Genomic DNA, 22,005 nt, shown 5'->3' with positions numbered 1-22,005 from the left:
GTTTAAAAGGCATGGATAAAGAGAAACAAATGGCAAAACACTGATATAATGTTTTCTTGAGACACAAAGAAAAGGACCAAAAAAAAAAAAAAACAACCCAAACAAAAAAAGTATAGAAATCTTATGAATGTTATATGAATCTTTAAAGCTTTCCCATCCAATTATACAAAGTTATTTTAACCTCTGTCCCTCCGAGGGTGTCAATCGAACCCAAAACGAGGCTGTGGGTGCAGCCTCTGCAAGTAGTGGCGGATGTGCGCCATAGCCTTATTTTGGGTTAGAATTAAGACGTCATGCATAAATATTAAGAGAGGCGTATAACACCCTCACCCCACATTGCATTTCGAAATATTTGTGAAAAGGATTTTCATCATCTAGCGGGGTGCCGCGCGAAGCGCGGCATCCCGCTAGTTGCAATTATTTTCTTTGGAAGTTTCACCCACACACAGATAAAAAAAAAGGTGCACCCCGTGGTGGCGCGCGTCTAAGAACCGAGCGCCCTCAAGCGTTGAATGTAAGTGAAGGGTATTGCCAATCGACGAATATGATTGAATCATTCATTGTAATGTATGGCGTGTCAAACGTTGCATTATTCGATAATGTACAATATATGTGCGATGTTTCTCATATATATGCGATAATTGTCACATATGTGCGATATTCATTTGATGTATGCAATAAATGTAATATATATGCAATAAATGTAATATATATGCAAAAAATGTAATACATATGCAATAAATGTAATATATATGCAATAAATTGTAATATATGTGCAATAAATTGTAATATATGTGCGATAAATTGTAATATATGTGCGATAAATTGTAATATGTGTGCGATAAATTGTAATATATGTGCGATAAATTGTAATATATGTGCGATAAATTGTAATATATGTGCAATAATTTGCAATATATGTGCGATAATTTGCAATACATATGCGATAATTTTTAATATATGTTTGATAATTTTGTAGTATATTATATGCGATCATTTGTATGCGATGTTTTGTGACGGTATACATATGCGATAATTTAATATACATGTGCGATGTTCGTTCTTATATATGTGCGAAAACGGAGTTGTGGGATATAGTATGGCTTCCTGTCCACTTGATCCCCGTATCCGTAATGTTTTAGATCGGGCCAGACTATACTCTGGATGGTATAGTATGGTTCCTATGGTTCAATGAGATTGGCGTAGGGTTTATAGTGATGGTCAGGGTACGAGACTCGAGCAGCGTATTTCCGAAATAGCCAGCCAGCCGCGTATTCGGATAATAGAACACATACAGTACAGGGAGGTGACAAAATGTTGCATTTTGCTCAAATCTGAAGGTGAAGATCTGTTTTACTCGAACGAATTCTGCAATATTAGCATAATTTAGAATTTTTAATTGATAATATGTCAATTTCATAGCTTCACATGATTAAAAAATAATTTATAAAAAGTGAAAAACATTAACAAAACGTCAAAAAATGACCCGCAAACGAAAAGGCAAACATTTTTATTTTGTATTTTTTGCATTTTTTAATATGTCAAAAAAACATCACTGTGAAATACAAAACCATAACTTGAAAAGAATTTATACCCTTCGTTAAAACAAAACATTTAATTTGTAATCCAGAACTTTCAAGACTAATATAGTGGGCGTATCAAATTTTGGAGCTGGGTAAATTTGGTTCACTATCTAGTGGTTAATTAACCACAGTTATTCTGACGCCATTGTCAATGTACATTCCGCCCAATTACATAGACGGTGGACTTAAACACAATTTGAAAAGAATTTGAACCCTTCGTTAAGACAAAAAGTTGCTTTCTTGTTCCAGAATCTTGAAGGAAGATAGACTAAACGTATCAAATTTTGAGCTGGCTAAATTGGTCAACTATTATTGATTCTGCAATTAAAAGAAAATGTTTGTCAATTACTAAATAAATTTTTTTATTGTTCGTAAGCATATACTCTTATGTTTGAAAGAAAAACACTTCTATTTCCAGGTGACTTTAAATTGTAGAACAGTTAAAGTTAGTAAATTACCGAGCTATATCTGAAACACTCATGATTGATTATTTTTAATTGTTGTCAATAAAATTTAAAAGTTCTTGTGCTATAAAAATTCAACTGTGTCTTGTTTGCAAAATCATTTTTCAAATTTTTGGAATATTAAGCACCACAAAAATGCAAAAAACACAAAATACAAATTTATGCCTTTTTGTTTGCGGGTCATTTTTTGACGTTTTGTTAATGTTTTTCACTTTTTATAAATTATTTTTTTAATCATGTGAAGCTATGAAATTGACATATTATCAATTAATATATCTAAATTATGCTAATATTGCAGAATTCGTTTGAGTAAAACAGATCTTCACCTTCAGATTTGAGCAAAATGCAACATTTTGTCACCTCCCTGTACTGTATGTGTTCTATTATCCGAATACGCGGCTGGCTGGCTATTTCGGAAATACGCTGCTCGAGTCTCGTACCCTGACCATCACTATAAACCCTACGCCAATCTCATTGAACCATAGGAACCATACTATACCGTCCAGAGTATAGTCTGGCCCGATCTAAAACATTACGGATACGGGGATCAAGTGGACAGGAAGTCATACTATATCCCACAATTCCGTTTTCGCACATATATAAGAACGAACATCGCACATGTATATTAAATTATCGCATATGTATACCGTCACAAAACATCGCATACAAATGATCGCATATAATATACTACAAAATTATCAAACATTATTAAAAATTATCGCATATATATTGCAATTTATCGCACATATATTACAATTTATCGCACATATATTACAATTTATCGCACATATATTACAATTTATCGCACATATATTACAATTTATCGCACATATATTACAATTTATCGCACATATATTACAATTTATCGCACATATATTACAATTTATCGCACATATATTACAATTTATCGCACATATATTACAATTTATTGCATATATATTACATTTATTGCATATATATTACATTTATTGCATATATATTACATTTATTGCATACATCAAATGAATATCGCACATATGTGACAATTATCGCATATATATGAGAAACATCGCACATATATTGTACATTATCGAATAATGCAACGTTTGACACGCCATAGTAATGGTCTGTATTGTATTATGTAAGATAAAGTTCTGCTATTGCATCAAAATTGATACTCAAAATGCAAGGTAACGATCGTAAACACCTCCCAAGAAATGGCTGTTTCTTGAGCTCAGACATCAGGGAAGAGTCTATGAAGACTTTGGACCAACCTGGCATGCAACTGAAGTTGGTGTTGATTTTCTTCAGACATGGTGCCAGAACTCCGATTAGAATAACACCGGGAATTGAAGAAGTGAGTTCGTGTAACTGTAAAAACTGTTTTTAATGACAACAAATCTTACTTTTCGAATTCCTAAAATAGAGATTTTTAATAATATTTTAAATTAAATCGGGTAATATTTCCGTATCCGGCCATTTCTTTTTACTCATTGAAATTTTTAACAAATGCGTTATCTAATTTTTTCTTCATAATATTAATAAATAAAAAAGGGATAAGGTGTCGCCACTTTTTTAACGCATTTTTAAAAAAAGGGATGTCTCATTGAGGTAAATTAGATACTATATTATTTCATAGCGAATGAAAAAGTGGTGGCGTCATACGGAAACTGTTTCGACAAAAATAAGTAAGTAAGACTACATGATCATGGACTAAGAGGAAACTATAAATAAATAGTGAACTTGCAGGTACAACCATTGAGTAAGTGTTGGCTCTGAAAAGTGCCGGTTTGGTCTCGACGTTTCAAACAGTATACTCAGTAAATCTGCTCATCTTCATCAGGAGAAGACGAAAGAAGAAAAGACTAGGTCAAATAAAACTGTACTTCATGAACAGCTTCTGTGTTTCTGCAGGCAAATTGGGACAAAGAAATGTGTGTGGAAGAAGATCATCATAAAGTAGAGTATGAAATATTCTCTTTGGACGGCAAATCTGGACCTCATCACTCCCCGATTGAACAATCATATCAAGCAAACGCATTTAAAGTAAGTCAAAGTGTAATTATAATATTCGGCGTTCTGGTAATGTAACTAAGGAATTTCCATTTCTTCTGTAAGCGGTGAATGAAGAGTTCAAGATGACTGAGAAATCTCAGTTTTTAGGAAAACGTCAATTTGAGGAAAGCCTACTTGAACTATGCGGTTTCGTTTCGCTACGAAGAATAGTTCCCAGACGCGCGCCCATATTTTTGTACACAAAGCACGGATCAGGTATTTATTCTTTACAAGACGAACATTTGGAGATAACTCTCCACGTTTGTCCTGGGAAAAAAATATGCACACGGTCGGGGACAATCGGCATTTGTAGTGAAGCGGTAAAACGGAGTAGTTTGGGACTGAATTACGGTAAGAATTTATCATTTTTAACTATTTTTGAGATTGCGGAGTGGATTTTCTGTCGCCCACAGGGCCAATGAGAGTTCAAAGGACACATAGCCTTGAATTTTGGCAAAAGAAAAAAAAAAAAAAAAAGATTTGCGTTTACAAAATTAAAACTTTATGAAAGAACCAGAAAAAAGCAGACTCGTACATGTCGTGAGAGAAACGAAACCGCATAGTTCTACATGTAGGAGTAAGGAAAGTCATGCAATCAGGAAGTAACTGAAAATCAAATCCACATGCAAAGCTCTGTGTCTGAGGTGGGTTTGAACCAGGGTCCACCGAGTTTACAACAACTTATTTTAATAGGTTTTTCATAGGCCTTCTATCAGTTTTCTGACCCAAAAAGACTTTCCTTCATGATTTATTATATTAATACAGCTATAGATTGTCACGAGGAACATCACAGTTTTTAACCATTTGGCTTTGAATGCAATGCTGGCAAATCTTTATCTTGTGTTTTCATAGGGTGGAGCTACAAGAGGACAGCTGACGGTGTTAGGAATGAACCAAAGTTATGAACTTGGAACATACTTCAAAAAACACTACATTGAGAAATGTAACTTCTTATCTCCAGAGTTCAGTAGCAATGAATTATTGTAAGTAGTATACAAAATAAGGGTGTCGTCTTTTGACCAGACAAGTCCTTTTTTAAGCCATGTCTTTGGCTTGGCTCTGGCTTAGGATCTGTCTCTCTGTTGAAAGCCCTCATACCAAATGCAAGCGTTTTCTAAATAACCGTAAGCCTAAGCCGCAGCCTACACCCAAGCCATGGTTCCAGAAATGGCCATTGTACTCACTGGGCCACTGCTGGGCCAATTATTTACTTTCTTAAACCAACTCTGCTTTATTTGGACTAAACAGGCAGCACTACCAAGTGTATATGTAGAGACCAAGCTTAAACAATTACACAAACCATCTCCGCCATTACTAGTACCTATTTACCTCTTGGTTAGGAGAAGCAATTATAGTTGAGCCTCTTGCTCAGTGACACAAGTAAAAATGTCATGAATGGGACATGCTAAACTATACCGCTTGATCTTTTTTGGATACATTTTAGACAGATCTTAGGAAAGTAGAAAAGGGTTTCCTGCTGTTCATATTCTGAGTGTTGAAATGCTGTTTGGGTTTTCTTTCTTTAATTTATCGACTTCTTATCTTTGGTAACCCATTCACAAACAAATAATGTCTCCCACAGGCATCTGAGAATAACACAAACGAATAAAAAGGTCTTACTTGATTTCTATCTCTTAACTTCCCCAGTATGCGCTCAACCAACATCAACAGGAATATAAAGTCCCTTTCCTGTGTTTTAGGTGGCCTTTATGGAGACAACCTCAGCACCAAGCAGAATGGTAAGATTCTCAAGTAATCTTGGCTTTTTACTAGACACTAAAAATATGTCCTGGGGGTGTTTAACTTTGCAGAGTTGCAATAAAACATTCATTGTCATTGTTTGCAGCCGATTTCGCTGGCAAAGATATGGTTGGTGTATAATGCACACACAATACTCGGGACATTTTATCATGAAAGAGAAGGGGTTTGCCTCTGTGTTTTTGATCAACTGCATAATGCACCCTCTTACAGCATGTTTGGAGTATAGTATATTTGAACGAATCAGAGTGGAATTTGTGTACTGTGGGCAATAAATGAGAAATTTAAGATAGTTTGGGTCTATAACTTACAAGATAGTTCTCTCCTTTTTCAGAGTTACTTTTTATACTTTGTTTGTTTTCTTGATTTACAGGGTCACCAAGGATTCATGTGGATCATTCCTCAACAGAAATCCTTTATCCAAATTATCAACATTCCAAACCTCTCATGGACAACTTCTTCAAGACGATTAAGAACACTGATGTTGTTCCTGGTGTACGACATGTCCGGTTGCAAATACAGGAACTTCTAGAGCAGAATGAGGATGTCCATTTAGATTTAGTGTCGGTGAGAGACGGAATAAGTGCTAGAAAGGTAAAGTAAATAGTTAAGTTAAGGCTTGTACAGCAGTATAGCCACATTGGGGGGTGCCTGGGGTTTGTAACGCCTGGTTCATACTATTGCTATTGCTATTGCTATTGTTATTGTTATTGTTATTGTTATTGTTATTATTATTATTATTATTATTACTATTACTATTATTATTATTATTACTATTACTACTACTACTACTACTACTACTACTACTACTACTACTACTACTACTACTACTACTACTACTACTACTACTACTACTACTACTACTACTACTACTACTACTACTACTACTACTACTACTACTACTACTACTACTACTACTACTACTACTACTACTACTACTACTACTACTACTACTACTACTACTACTACTACTACTACTACTACTACTACTACTATTATTATTATTATTATTATTCTGTTTCTTGCCAAAACCCCATTGCATTTGTACACGCTCTTTATTTAAGTCTATTCTCCTAGACCATAACTTCAAAAGAGTGAAATCATATACCAAATTGAATCTTAGAACATAAGCTTTACTCTAAATGTAAACAAAATTAAAAATCTTAATTAATTAAGCCACGTAATCTTCATTTGAATATAACTGGATGCAGTCGCTTCCATGTTATTGTTAAATATTCTCTTTGGTAAATGCCATACAGTATGTACCTATCATGAGTTGTGATTTCTTGAGATGAGTCTACGCATTTGAATATAACTGGATGCAGTCGCTTCCATTTTATTGTTAAACATTCTCTATGGTAAATGCAATTCAGTATGTACCTATCATGAGTTGTGACTTCTTGAGAGGAGTCTACTCAAGTCTCTTTTTCTTGTTTTTCTACCTACGTTCTGGACCACAGCGCAGTCCCTGTTTCTTCGTTTCCTAACCGAGTTCTGGACCAATATACTTTGTACACGAAGGTTTAGGGTTTTCGTTTAACGAACGTGCGTATATAAATAGGGGTTTTTGACGACGACGACATACCATGGTGTCCACAGAATTACACTAAACTTAAACAGTTTGAAGATAATGACAGTTGAAAGCTTCCCTTAAAATATTACTTGATGTGGTTTTGTAGTTTTTGAGAAATTAGTGAACAAATTTCAAATTTAGACTCCGAGGTGGCGTCGTCCGGGACGAACGTGCGTAATTTAAATACGTGTATGGGTTTTTGACGACGACGAGAAAAACCCCTTAAGGCATCTAATACTACATTTCAACCCTACTTAATAGTTATAGGCGTTAGCAGTTCATGTTTAGTGACAATGTTCGCAAAATCATGAAACGAGAATTGTTTCGCCGGATCATAATCCCCTCTGTTGATAGATAGACACATGTAAACCCTTTATTTATGCATTGGCCCTTATAGCCTAGTGGTCATCAGTCGCGATTACATATCTGATACCTGCGAGTTCGAATGTCTGTACGACTACAATATTTTTTTTTATCACCCAAAACTAAAAAAATATTTATTTTATGTAATATTTAAGTTAGATTCTTATCTTTATATCGATAGTGTTGCCTTTTCTTTTTCTCAATTGTAAGCCCAACATAACCTGTGTGCATGCATGACACGATGATGTTTGAAAAACACAGTAAGCGGAAAATGGTGATCATAAGTGCAGAGTTTGGTGGTTAAGAGTTCTGTGAAATCAAATCGTACTCGATCAAACATCAAACCACCGACCCCAAAATTTTTTAAAAATCGTAATTAATTAACCACGTGACCCATATTTGCATATTTAATTGGGAAATCTTTATAGCACCATATCTCAAGAAGTACACGGCCGTTTAACAGACTGTTTGTAGTTATAGACTCCTTGGGGATTGGAGATTAGACTAATTTTGAAAAACCGCGACCTCAAGTTGACCTCTACTTACGGGTCAACCTGAAGTGGGACCATATCTCAAGTACTGTACAACCGATTTTCAAACTTGTTTAAGTTTTAGACCCCTATGGCGTTAAAAATAAACTTTGAAAAACCGTGACCTCAGGTTGACCTCTACTTCTGGGTCAACCGGAAGTGGGACCATATCTCAAGAAGTACACGGCCGATTTTTAGACTGTTGGTAGTTATAGACTCCTTGGGGATTGGAGATAAATTGCAAAAAACGGTGACCTCAACTTGACCTCTACTTCCGGGTCAACCCAAAGTGGGACAATATCGATTTTCAAAATTTTTTCAGTTAGAGACTCCTTTGGCATTGGAGATTAGCATTAGGTTACCATTACCCCATGTCGACCTCAACTTCCGGGTCAACCGGAAGTGGCACCATAACTCAAGACACTATTCAACATGTTCAAACTTGTTTTCAGTTATAGACTCCTTGGTCATTTTAGCACATAATCCAAGCAAAAGAACACGGAACAGCTTTGTGTTTGTTCACAAACACCTAAAGTCTAGTTGTAATTGTTTTGATCAAAAAAAATATTTTAATAGGAATTTGTTTAAAAATTGTCTTAAATATAGTTATAACCCACTACCCTAAATTTCACAAAGCTTCAGAACCCTCCAGCTGTCGGGGATAAATTCAGATTGTTTGGTTATTATAAAATACAAAGTAATGATTATGAACAAGGGTATGGCGTCAGAAATCCAAGTTGTATGCTGGTTCAGGGGCCACACATATGCTAACTGTGATTAAACACTTCTGGCTGCGGTTATATCCTCCGTTTAAACACCTCTGTTTGGTCAGCTCTCTCACCCCAAGTGTACATATCACATACTGTGCTTGTTTAATACTACTATAAACTGTTTGGTTCCAACCTTTTCTTTCTTTTTGATAGGTTCATGATGTTCCATTGTCGGCAGTTCTAGAACCATTGGCTAGTGTAATAGAAAAAGCAGCAGTTGGTATAATGTGTCACAGTCTAGGCAAAGGTACAGACACTCTACAGTATGCAATTGGACCACTTCTACAGCTGATATTAAGTAATATAGAGAGAGTCACTTCACAAACATGGTGAGTTTAGCCTATTGACTTAATGTACTGATGTCACATATAAGCTGTTTGTCCATATCCTGCCACTTTGGGAGTTATAAATGCAGGTAAAGATAGTCCTTCTAACTTGAGAACTTGACTCCAAAAATAGCGCAGACAAGATTTATCATGTGCCAACATCAGTTTAGGTTGGTCAATAGAACATTTGTTTACAACCATTGACAAACATTTTGTGATGAGAAGTCGTGGATATCACAAATTGATACATAGTGAATGTATCGATTATAAAGACAATTTGCCAATCATTGGTTGGCAAATGGCATGAATGGATGTTACAAAAGAAAGGTCTGTTGACCCCATTCAACTGACATCAACCATGATAAGTCTTGGTTATACCATTTTGGAGTTGGATCCCTTGGTCTTGAAGTTGGAAATGAACTGGGATCTACAGAGAAGATGGGCAGGGGAAAAAGTCAACCTAAATTCCCTACTCATCAACAAACTGCAGTCAGTCTCCAACTTCTAATTACTGATACAGGTGTATGTAAAGACACAGTTTCATGATCACAAATACCAAAGTCTTAACTTTTTTATTTGGCTTTCCCTTTCTCTGTTGCAGTGAAGACAAGATGCACCTGTACGCCGTCCATGATACAACATTGATCCCACTTCTTATTGCACTTGGTATCTTTGAAGATGCCTGGCCAGGATTCTGTTCTGATGTAATAGTTGAGATGTATCAAGATCAGAATGGAGATTGCTTCATAAGGATCTTGTATCTTGGAAAGGTAATGTTCCTCACAAAGAAGATTAAGACAGAATGTTGCAGCTTCTCAAACAAAGAAGATACTTAATAAACCAAATACACAGATCCGTTGTCATTTGATTGGTGGAACATGTACCATGTGCCATCAGCTATTTTGCAAAATAATTAATATTGGATAGGCTTGTCCAATATGGATGACTATGGTATACCTCCATTAACTTAATGTGAACCATGTGATTTTTAATAAAATCATATTCATAATTACAATGCCATAGACGATGGGGGCCTTTCAACTGGGAAATGTTCGCCACAATTTATTGGTTTTGTTTGCTCAATGCATGTTTAAAAGTTGTTGTTATTGTTGTTTTGATTGCAGGAGAAGAAGTTGGGGCCAAACAACAACACTCTCCTTCCCATGCAGGAGTTCAAGGATTTGCTGTCTCCTTGTCTTATAAATAAAGAAGAGTTTGAGAAATCTCTGATTAATGTTGAGACATTTTGATGAGTGTTCCAGCCTCAGAGGGGGAGACTCCTTGTCATATGTTAATGAGGTGTCGTGTAGTTCAACTCCAGCAACTATCATGATCCAAATATCAATATTTGGAGAGAATTAAAGGTATTGCCATCAGGCCTGATAATTCACAGGGGCAATGAAGGCGATTGCCTTGGTGCCCTTGAAATGCTCCAGTAGAAATTTACAATTTCATCATAGTGTGCCCTTTACCAAGGAGAGAATGCCTCGGTGCCCTTGCCCTTTCAAAAGTGAAGCTAACAGGCCTGTGTCATACTTTGGTAAAGACCCAAAAAAGAAACTGTTTTAATTTTTATCTGAATCCTACTTATTGTAAAGTACCATGCACAAATATTGTTCTAAAGTGCCCTCATTGATTAGACAGCAATAATTGTTTGTTGAAAACATTTGAGTGTCCGAAGATGCAGTCCCATGCAGGGACTTTTGGACATTTATGTGGTGTTGGTTTGAATGCTGTCCCAAATACAGCTAGAGATGCAATCGGTGCCTGTGTCACCACAAGAATTGCTTAGCAATATATGTCGGCTTTTGTTTTTCTTTTTCTTTAATAGACCAGTAACTATACCTTGACAACTGGCTCTGTACTCGGCATAGAAAGCCTGCCATCATTAACACTTATACCTCACAGATTGATTCAACTTGGCATCATTGTTACATCATGAAATTATACTCGGCAATGTTTAAGATGTTAGGAGAATACACTGAAGGTAATGTTTAAGATGTTAGGAGAATACACTGAAGGTAATGTTTAAGATGTTAGGAGAATACACTGAAGGTAATTGACTCTGAATGATCATTAAAGAAGTTATGACTGCCAAACTTGGTTAAAGATTCCATCTTTCATAAAACCAATTAATTTAAAAACGTCCTCCACTACAATAAGCTGCCACACCATGTTACTTTGATTTGTTATGCCTGAGTCGTCACTTTCCTTCGACACAAAGTGTTTAAAGGGAAGGTACACTATTGGTAATTGTCAAAGACCAGTCTTCTCACTTGGTGTATCTCAACATGCATAAAATAACAAACCTATGAAAATTTGAGCTCAGTTGGTCGTCGGAGTTGGGAGAAAATGATGGAAGAAAAAACACCCTTGTTGGACGAATGTGTGTGCTTTAACAGATAGGAATAAAAGACTTCTAGCTAGAAGTCTTTTATTATTTTAGTGAGAAATTACCTCTACTTCAAAATCTATGCTACTTCAGAGGACGCCGTTTCTGACAATGTTTTATACTATCAACAGCTCTCCAATGCTCGTTACCAAGTCAGTTTTTAAGTTAATATTTATTTTGAGTAATTACCAAACATGTACTTTCCCTTTAAAACTGAGCAACTTATCATAATTATTAACTCAATGGAAATGTACACAAAGTGTTTCAAAATCATAAAAACCCAGTCTAAAAAAACAGGACTCTTGACTTGAAGACGTGCCTATTTCAGGACTCTTGACTTGAAGACGTGCCTATTTCATTTGAAAACATGAATGTGATAGTTACTCTAGTACTATGAGGCAAAACTTTTGAGGCACAATTTTGTTTATTATTAAAGGATGCTCATATTTTCATTTTTCATTTAATGGACTTAACAATTAACTATTACCTTGAGGCATGTATTGGTCTGTATGACTATCAGTTATTACTGCTGAACATGAACTAAACTGCTGTATGACTATCAGTTATTACTGCTGAACATGAACTAAACTGCTGTATGACTATCAGTTATTACTGCTGAACATGAACTAAACTGCTGTATGACTATCAGTTATTACTGCTGAACATGAACTAAACTGTTGTTAGATGGCAAAAATGTGTATGAAAATTGTACGTCAAAGTTATCTTTTTGAGCAATGATTTTAATAATTTACTGCCAGTGTCTTGCAAATAGACTACACCACGTATTTGTAATGTGCTTTGGATGGTGCATGGACTAAAGCTAAAGGTGAAATTGAAAAGAAAGAAAAGGAATGAGATCAATTGACTTCTTATTCTTGATTTACTTACTGATCAACTGTTGAAATTTATGATAATGATGAATTGAGTTGCATCACTTTCATTTGATCTGTTAGTGAAACGAAAATATGAAGTTAACAACTTGTACAAATAAAAATTAACAAGATTTTTACCTAACTCATTGTAATTTTGATGATACACATAGTTTATTATTGTATTTATTGGTGGCACTGTACCGGTATGAATTCATTGTATAATATAACAACAGAGGGCGCTATTTAATGGGACCACATTAAATTCATGATGTCTTTCACCCACCTGCAAATATTGATTTTGAGTTTACAACCAGTAAGAGGGTTTGTTGCCATGTTCAGTGTAGGTGGGGGCGCTGCCAAAGACATAAATTGGAGAGGGCGAGTTTTTTATCAGTTTTAAATAAAAGGATATCATGATGTTTTAAATGCAGATGTTGATGTCTATGTTGCAATTGTTTCTTATTCCTTGTTGATAGTATATCGGTATCAGGTTTGGGGTTTCTTATACAAATTATATGGTATTTTCGCGTCTCTCTCTTGATTAATTTAGAGGGCGCTATTCAGATAGCTCCGTAAAGTATTCTTGTTTCGGCGCTGTAAAAAAAATCGTACCAAATCATACCCACTCGATGACGTCACAATAATGATGACATTATTGGCTAAGGGCTAACCTCGAACATACTAATCAGGACAAACTTTGTTGACCATTTGTAGATATAGAAATGAAGAGAAACTCGGTAACAAATCGGTGCTTCGAAATCGTGAACAACAAATTCACCAGCTTAGGTTTATTAGTGCGATACCGGTGTTTTGCTAGCTGTGCCCGATTTCAAAACACGTTTATTCGCCAACACACCAGGCTAACAGCAGTCACATAAAGCAAACAAATCATTACTTCTCCCCTCAGTTTTAATAATATGCAGACTGCACTTGAATATCTCAACTGACGTGTTTTGCAACCAGTGTTCTTTGCCAGACATCGGTCTAAGATTTATCTGACGATTGCAATGTTGACAAGTGTAAGTGGTTGTACCGCTTGATTATCTTCTCCATGTAATACTGTTTCTATTACAGGACCGTAGTTAGTCTGTTGATTTTGGTTGAGTCTTATGGATTTAAATCGTATCATCTTTTAACACGTCATGTGTTTGCATTCGATCATTCAAGCAATGCCAAATTGTGATCAAATCTAAGTGCAATTTTCTTCAAGATGGCAACATTTCAGACGGAAATAATTCTCAGGTTTATTGATCCCGGTGCCGTTTTGTATAATATTTTGTAGTTTTCTGAGATGTTTGCACTTTCGATCACTTGGTATGACACAACGTCAGTGAGATAATATCGGAGCGGGAAGTTGGTTGTGGCGATTTTCTCAAGACTGTTCATTAGTTTAAACTGACTTGCTTCACTCATTCGATAAGAATGACCGAGTTTCATAGGAAATCTCTGATACCACCAATGTTGGATTAAATTTCGATTTGCATGATCCGTGCGGGACTCATTTTCAAATTTAGTTTTACAATATCAATTCCCAACACTGGTCACAACACTATTATCATCAACACTGAACATAGACTACCGGGTACCAGTTCCATGAAGCCCCTAAGATAGAACAGATTTGAGTCTTGTTCACACCTTGGACGTGTGGTTGGTAAGGAAGCATATAGTAGGCCTTTGTTTTGTTTTATAAATTTATATTAAGCCTTATGTTTGGTGCACTCAATTCTAACATTTTGATAAATCATTGACTCTCTACGTGAAATGTCCGCGACTGTAAGCATTGTTGATTATCAATTTGCAGCCTTTTCAAATCTACTGAAGTTTGGACAGGAAAGATGAAGTAAATGACAGCTCCAAATCACAACAGAAGTCGGAATTAAATTGTGTTTTGACACCGTTTACGTGAATCAAAAAGGCTGCCAGCATTTCCGTGTCGTAAACAGTGACAGAGGACATATTGAAGTAGCATCCTTAACACTAAGTCACGTTCCGTTCAATGTGACATGTTTTTAGCCCTTGTCCTCCGTTACCATGGTATTCGGGTCTCATTTTAGTATGTGTTGTAAAACTGAGGCATGTGGAATTGGATACCTCTAGGCGGTTTAACGTCTCAAACACGGGGTTCACCGTTAATTTTACACGTATCGGTATTTATCTGCTAGGGTCTGGCCATGGAGGTAGAATTCTACCTCCATGGTCTGGCCCAGTTTAACGAAAAGCGATGCAAAATTATCAGCATTCCTTCGGGTTCAAAATTGAGGAAAGTACAGAACGTGAACTTTTTAGGGCTGGGGTGATAATCAACCCCCCCCCCCCCCCCCCCCTCGGTAGATAGTTCCAGATGTTATGGGTGACTGTTTTATAAGGGGTTTATACAACTGTTAATTGCAAGTAATGTTATGTTGTGAATATGGCCTTGTTTTTATTTGACTGCGGCATGTTTTAGTGTTTGCTGAGGTGAATCTGAAAGTACGTTCAAATTCAGTCTGTGTTTCTAAATCGTTTGAGTGCTAATTTCAGGCGTCATGTCAATGGGGATAATAGTGAATTTTAATTTGATGGATTTTTTAAAAACAGGATATGGCAAGCTCTTTCTTATCTTGTTTCCGTTAAGCGACTTGTTTTAACTTAAAGTCACCTGGAAATATAATTTGTTTTCTTTCAAACATAAGAGTATATGCTTACGAACAATAAAACAATTTTTTTAGTAATTGTTTGTCACGATTTATATGTTTAAAAAATATATAAAGTTGTTTGGGGGGCTGACTCCGCCTACCCCTTTTGTGACGTCAATCGAGGCAGACTTTGCCTGCAATGCGTATAGTAAACACACGTGCAAAGTACATGTACGTCCAAGTCATGAGTTGGTACATTTCAAAAAGTGTTTTTCTGCATTCAGCAGCAATACACCTGGTCGGCATTGCCGGAAAAAAAACAATTTTTTTTTGTTTTTGAAACTTACAAACTCACGACTTGGTCCGTACATGTACTTTGCAATTGTGTTTACTCTACGCATTACAGGCAAAGTCTGCCTCGATTGACGTCACGAACAGCGCCCTCTCGGGTCGGGGTCTTCTCTTAAATTTGTAAACAACATAAGAACTGATTTTTTAAAACCTTAGTTAACTGTTTATTCACATTCCACTCATCAAAACACATATATTAGTGACAAAAGCTTTATTTGAAAAAATACCACTTCCGGTGACTTTAATTCGGATGGATGTGTTTTGTCTGCTGAGCTGAAAGGCATTGTGTATCATGACTGCCAACATTTACATAAATTCTAAAAGAATCCACTTACGGATGGTTTTATGTCCATTGCTGAAGACTAAATACCTTTATTGCTCCCATTAGTGCCCATTTAGGCATGTATCAATTCCTACGGGTGCGATAAAGAGCGCTGAGAGAAAGAGAAAAAGAAAGTCATTATTTACATCTCATAATTATGGCTTTATTCCCAACGCTTCCATAAATTCCTCTTATGGTATTATATACATGTACCCAAGTATTTAGCAAACCCAACGTGACCTGTTATGTGACCTATGCGGGCACCCTACAAGGGTAATTTTTTGAAAATTTTCTCGTCTACAGTAGCATTGTTACAATGTGGTTTGTAGGTCTGCCTTTGCGTCTTGCCATGATTCGTAAATAGATGTAAATTTTGTAATATATCTTTGTTTTATACGGTCCATGACTTTTGGCTGCTGCTCGCACAATATTGAAATCTGACAAACCTATCTTTGTTTGAGTACACCCAAAAGCAGTTGTTCCCTCTTATTATAGATGCGCAGATTGTCTGTGTCTTCGACTTGGATTCATGTCTTCACGCCAGAAATTTATCTCACATAAAACAAATTATGTCGATGGGTCTGGGTTCAGAAGGAAAGCTTCTAAAATTCTGGGTCATTGAGCCATAGGGCTGTAAATTTTACCTAACGATTTACGTCCAGCAATACGATACAAAAACAGATCTGAGACAGATCTGAGACAATATCCTTTCCGATTTCTCTGTCCCCCTTTTACCCCCCCCCCCTCCCCCCCCCCCCCCGGTGGCAGTCAAGGAGAATGTCATGATTTACAGGCTGTCATAGGAGGTAGCAGAAACAGATTGGAGGATTTAGACCAAGATGATTATTGTTGGACGGTGACGGGGGAGTTGTCTTACAAGAAATGCGAGAAGAAATCTACGAAGCGAGAGATGTAGAACAAGGCCACCTCCCCTCCTTGGATGGTTAATGGTTAAATAGAGGAAGGGGTTTTACTAATATTGGAATGTCTGTCATGTCTGTCATGTCAGTGGCATTGCAGAATGATCTGCCTTCTGACAGACCTGTTTGTAAATCTCCAGTCAAAATTACTCGGAGTTAAAGATAACTGTCGGGAAGATTTTTGAAAACCTCATGCAGATGTAGGAAATGGCATCATTAGTGACCAATCTCTATGGTGTAACTCCCCCCCCCCCCCCGTTCAGAACCCTTGAATGCTCCTCTTGCTCTCCCAAAGTGCGTTCTAAAACATGTTCGATACAATAGATAGCCCCGCCTGTCACCCATTTTGCGATTAAAAACGTACAAAATGTATGTCTAAAGTGTTGTGTATGTCTAAAGATTTAAAATTCAAATTAAAAAATAAAATGGCAAAATAGAAATGTTGTCATGCGCTGATGGGAATGTCCCATCATAATGACTGAATATGCATATTACATAACTCTAGACGTTTTCAGAGTACACAGTCTCTGTCGTCGGATATTGTAGCATGATTGACGCTCGAGTTGTTCCATTGTCTTTTGGGAATAGCTTTTGAGGTTGAGATGACAAGCAAACAAAATGCAGATGAGATGACGAGCACAACAAAGAAGAAGAAACAAACTGGTTCAAAGAATGGAGCTAAAAAGACACATTTGATACTCAATACGTGGCATGTGTACCCCCCCCCCCTCCACCCTATTGTGTCTTCTTTGTGTTATTGGAATCTAGGGAATTCTATTGAGGGTTTTAGGATGGGGGGTACAAAAGGATTAGAGTGTGTAAAGGTATGGGAACATTTTTGGAGACATCCTCTGCCAACATATTGGACATGGTTTAAATAGAAGGGTGATAGAGAGACAAGCTCGGGGCAACCAGGAAGGAAGGTATTTGAGAGGCCATTTAGCAATGACATTTACTTCTCGACTCCAAAGATCCTACAGAATCAGCGAACGAATTAATGTGAGTTTCGTAAATACCTTTTGCAAATGGGTTTGTTTATGGTTAAAGGGCAAGCTTGCCGTATCTGAGCTCGAATAAATGTCCGGCAACATTCTTCCCCTATTTGTTTGTGAGAAAGGTAGACCTTGTTAACATCAATTACACTCTTAAAACTCCCGATCAGAATTGACTAGGTTCCGAGACTCACGGGCCCGACTCATTTCTTGGTCAGTGTGGCCGAATTCTGTGTTCAAATTACACAGAAACCGGTCAACTGACGAAGAAGCCGAGCAAAAATCCCATTTTAAAACCAGATTTTGGTCAGCATGACACCGAAAATGGTCAGGCCCCTATACCCGGAAGTTCCTTAAGAGGATTCTCCACATTCACAAAAGAGGTAAATCGGAACCGGTCAGTGGTTGGATGCGCTCATTTGTCCACCATGTATTTTCTAAGATTACCGAAGTTTTGTTTTAACAGACATCCAAAATACCATGCCTATAATTAACCCATGCCGTATTATGTAACTTTGTGACTTGACACAAACAAGTCTCATGTCTGATGTCATCACTAACAACGAAAACAAATGCATCTCGCCTTCAGGTTCCTTTAAAACCAAATACTTACGTACTCTATTCCAAACAAAATGGACATTCATTGACTTGGACTGGTTCTGACAAATGATCATCTCTATAAAGTCCAACCGTGTATTGGTAACCTAGATCTCACAGTCCAATCCAAATAATTGGTCAAAGTTCTGTCCTTATGGCGTGATAGATCACGGATGAATGGACCAGGCCAGAGTTAACCTCAATTCAAGAAGGTAGACAAGATGTCTACTGGAGCTGCAGTAAGATTTACACATGTCAGGTGCTCCTTTAGGGATGTAAGATGGATGTAAGATGGATGGAAAGATGAATGGATGTTGCAAGAGTAATTACAAGAAGGAAGAGGATACCACTTTGGTTAGGACTCTCGCCAATGTCTGACCTTTCTTATGATGTCTACATTTTAAGATATTAGGGTTGAGTTATAAACGCGCCCTCTAGTCTTATTGCGTTAATCAGGAATCTGATTGGATGGGTATTTTATATCTTTGTTTAAAGAAACGAAAGAATTCCAGATGAGCTATTTTTAAAACTTGTTTTTTTTTAGTTGATGCAGTTTTAGTGAATAGTTGTTTGTTTTGTTTTGTTGTGAGGTTGTTTTTGGAGGATTTTGTTTGTGTGTTATATACGTGTAGTTGGAGTTTGAAGAAATGTCTGGTTTTGTTTGTTGTGGTTGGTTGGTTGGTTGGTTGGTTGGTTGTTGGTTGGTTGGTTGGTTGGTTGTTGGTTGGTTGTTGCTGTGGTTGGTTGTTGGTTGGTTGGTTGGTTGGTTGGTTGGTTGGTGGTTGGTTGGTTGGTTGGTTGGTTGGTTGGTTGGTTAGTTGGTTGGTTGGTTGGTTGGTTGGTTGGAACACATTTTGTAAACAGTAAGTAATTCACATTACGATTCCTGTTTAGTGGAGTATGTTGACACTGCCCGTTGATTGAATATGTCATTCAGGAGAGATTACAGACAGATCACAATCACAGAATCGGATTTGCCGAGTATGATTTGGTCTCCATAAAATGTATCCGAATTCCGAACTGGTTTATTGAAACTCGAATAGAGGTGGAAACTGATGACATACCCTCCTGTAAATAGGTTATACAGCAAATCATCGTATTGTGCATATACCTCAAGAGAGTGTGCACTAAAAACTAAGTCAATGTAAAAACAACTAAAGAACATAAGCCAAACATTACGTCTTAAGATACAAAACATTCACAGTTCACTAACTAATGTACTTTTTATTTTGTCATTTATTAAACATGGCTATAACTGCCATATGGGGAAATGCACCCTTTATCGTCATCATCATCTTCATTATGTCAATTTTATTCAATGTCCACACATGGATAAACCAACATCTCCTTAATAGATGTGCAAATAATAATTTCATTATCAACCAAATCTTCCACACTAAAAGTGCTCCCGAACCCGAGAAAAAAAACCTACCAATATTCTTCTCGTTCGAGGCTTTTATCTCGATGCAACAAATTAAGGACCGCCACTTTTGTTGTCTTATTTCCAGCTGAATCTAGATTGAGGTTTCGTTAACTTGATGTAGGCGGTGTGTGACTTTTGGGTTCCTTGTGTCATTTATTGGCGTTAGGCACACCCTCACTCAAGCTGCCAATTTATGCTGGGGTTGTGGAATAAAAGATCTCAGTCTCGAATTGAAGATTTCTGGCGCCAGTCGATTGTGTCCCCTCCCTCTTCATGTCGAGTGCTGAGTAAAAATCCACACACAGTGGCCAAGTACTCAGTGTAGGAAACACGAGATAAATTGCTGTAGAGGAATTCCGCACACAATCATGAAATTGTAGGGAATTGAGTTGTCTGTGTGATTCATTCTCTGTTGAATTTCGTGTCTCAATGATATTGATGTTCATTTTGCTAGAAGACAAACTCATGTCAGCTGGTTCAATAATGGCAGCATCGGAAGTAGGAGTAAAAAACGGGGGAGGGAATAGTGTTCACTCAATTCAATTCATGTAATATTAACAAAAATACAAACAAAAAATAAATGTCTATGTTAATACATGTTTTGACAATTAAGCTGTATGTATGTCAGCATCAACTTGTGAGTCAGAGTTGTTTATTGCTAATTAATGCCATCATTAGCAGAGTCATATCATTGATAACCTTGTAAGGCTACAGATGTGTATATAGGGAGACAACATGTTAAGATTCAGGAAGAGGGATCCAGGTCGCAACGCTTTGAAGATTTAACAGCGTCTCAATTACTAAAATCGGTGCCACCCTATTTTTATGAAAAACCCCATAAAAACTACATATATGCTGTTTGTTTTTACGGTTTGTCAGTAGGGAGGTTCTCTTCCTATACTACTTCGGATTTCATCAAGATAATGATACATCGAAAGTAAAACTTAGCAACATTTGGATTTAGTTGAGCAGACGCGATGTGTTTGGAGACTACACACTCTCTGCGACTGGTAATTACATCATTATTTTTAACGAGTATCGTCTAGCTTAGATGTTGATTGAAATCCGGTTACGTTGGACAGACACGGTTTGATTCAAGGAGTCACAAAGGGCTGCGATGGTTTGATTGGACAAACTCTTCATGATAAGATGTTGAAGATAATACTATCGATTATTGTTCATCAATTGAGTAATTCAGAAAGTGAAACATTACCTGTTGTGAGCAAGACTCTGATTGATTTTACAGTCAGTGTGTGAAGATGGCTTCCAATATCACGTTATTTCAAAATGTGTTGGTGTTTGGAAGACTCTAAGTCAATATTTAACCGTCTCAAGCTGTACTCATTTATTATGTATTAACACGGCTCCAGTAGTCTTACATTGGTCATCATTGAGGCAAGTTTCCATCTGCCTTGGAAGGTCTGATTTCACTGCAAGTGTGAACGATGGTGTGGACTGATGAATGAAATGTTAACAATGACTCACTATGAACTTCCGCACAATGTCCGTCCCATGTGGACACAACTTAATAAAGTACCTAACCATAGAGCAATGATATCTTGTCTATAGCCAATTGACTTGGGATAAAACTTAATCAAAATGTATGCCAGGTGCATCTTGGAAACGATTGTGAACTCTTAATTACACCGTGCTAACTACACCGTTGAAAAGATGAGTTTACAAAATCCTGGATCTCTATCCACTTGGATCCCAAACCCTACCCCACCCAAATGCACCCATTCGCCCTAACAAATTAACTAACAAATCAAGGGGCGTGACATTTCCCAGATATATGCACTTTAACAATAGTAGCTATTGTTAAGTAGGCTCCTCAAGAGTACACGTCATATTGCACATCGGGATTGAGCATCCCTGGATCACATCAACTCCTTAGCAGTATGTGGCACCGGTTAAATAACCGGGGTGCCCGCATGGCTAATCATTCACACCAACAGTTTCCCTTGTACCCATTAGTTACGCGAGGGTGTAACGACCGGGATTCGAACCCACACTTCGATGACTCATCCGCAGAGCTTGAGTTCGATGCTCTGGACTACTCAGGCGTGACACACCACAATTTGCTTCATCATCATCATTGAAAGAAATTCCCAACTGACTCG

The 22,005-nt window shown here is 37.0% G+C and overlaps 1 protein-coding gene across 2 annotated transcripts; it reads left to right on the top strand.

Moving 5' to 3' along the window:
• The first annotated feature begins 3,147 nt into the window (after positions 1–3,147).
• LOC139937654 (lysophosphatidic acid phosphatase type 6-like) lies at positions 3,148–13,097 on the top strand. 2 transcript variants are annotated; one of them, XR_011786076.1, is made up of 9 exons: positions 3,148–3,383; positions 3,941–4,072; positions 4,934–5,064; positions 5,729–5,820; positions 6,213–6,433; positions 9,229–9,404; positions 10,003–10,171; positions 10,526–10,765; positions 11,233–13,097. XR_011786076.1 is itself a non-coding variant. In XM_071932903.1 (8 exons), the coding sequence occupies exons 1-8, from the start codon at positions 3,210–3,212 to the stop codon at positions 10,649–10,651; spliced, it is 1,221 nt and encodes a 406-aa protein (XP_071789004.1). In that variant the 5' UTR covers positions 3,148–3,209; the 3' UTR covers positions 10,652–13,097. The 2 variants fall into 2 exon arrangements, 1 of the variants encoding a protein (XP_071789004.1); XM_071932903.1 differs by having other exon boundaries at positions 10,526–13,097.
• The last annotated feature ends 8,908 nt before the right edge of the window (positions 13,098–22,005 follow it).

The sequence above is a fragment of the Asterias amurensis genome, chromosome 5 (genome assembly GCF_032118995.1).
Source record: "Asterias amurensis chromosome 5, ASM3211899v1".
NCBI lineage: Eukaryota > Metazoa > Echinodermata > Asteroidea > Forcipulatida > Asteriidae > Asterias > Asterias amurensis.
This window is presented reverse-complemented; position numbering and strand designations above follow the sequence as displayed.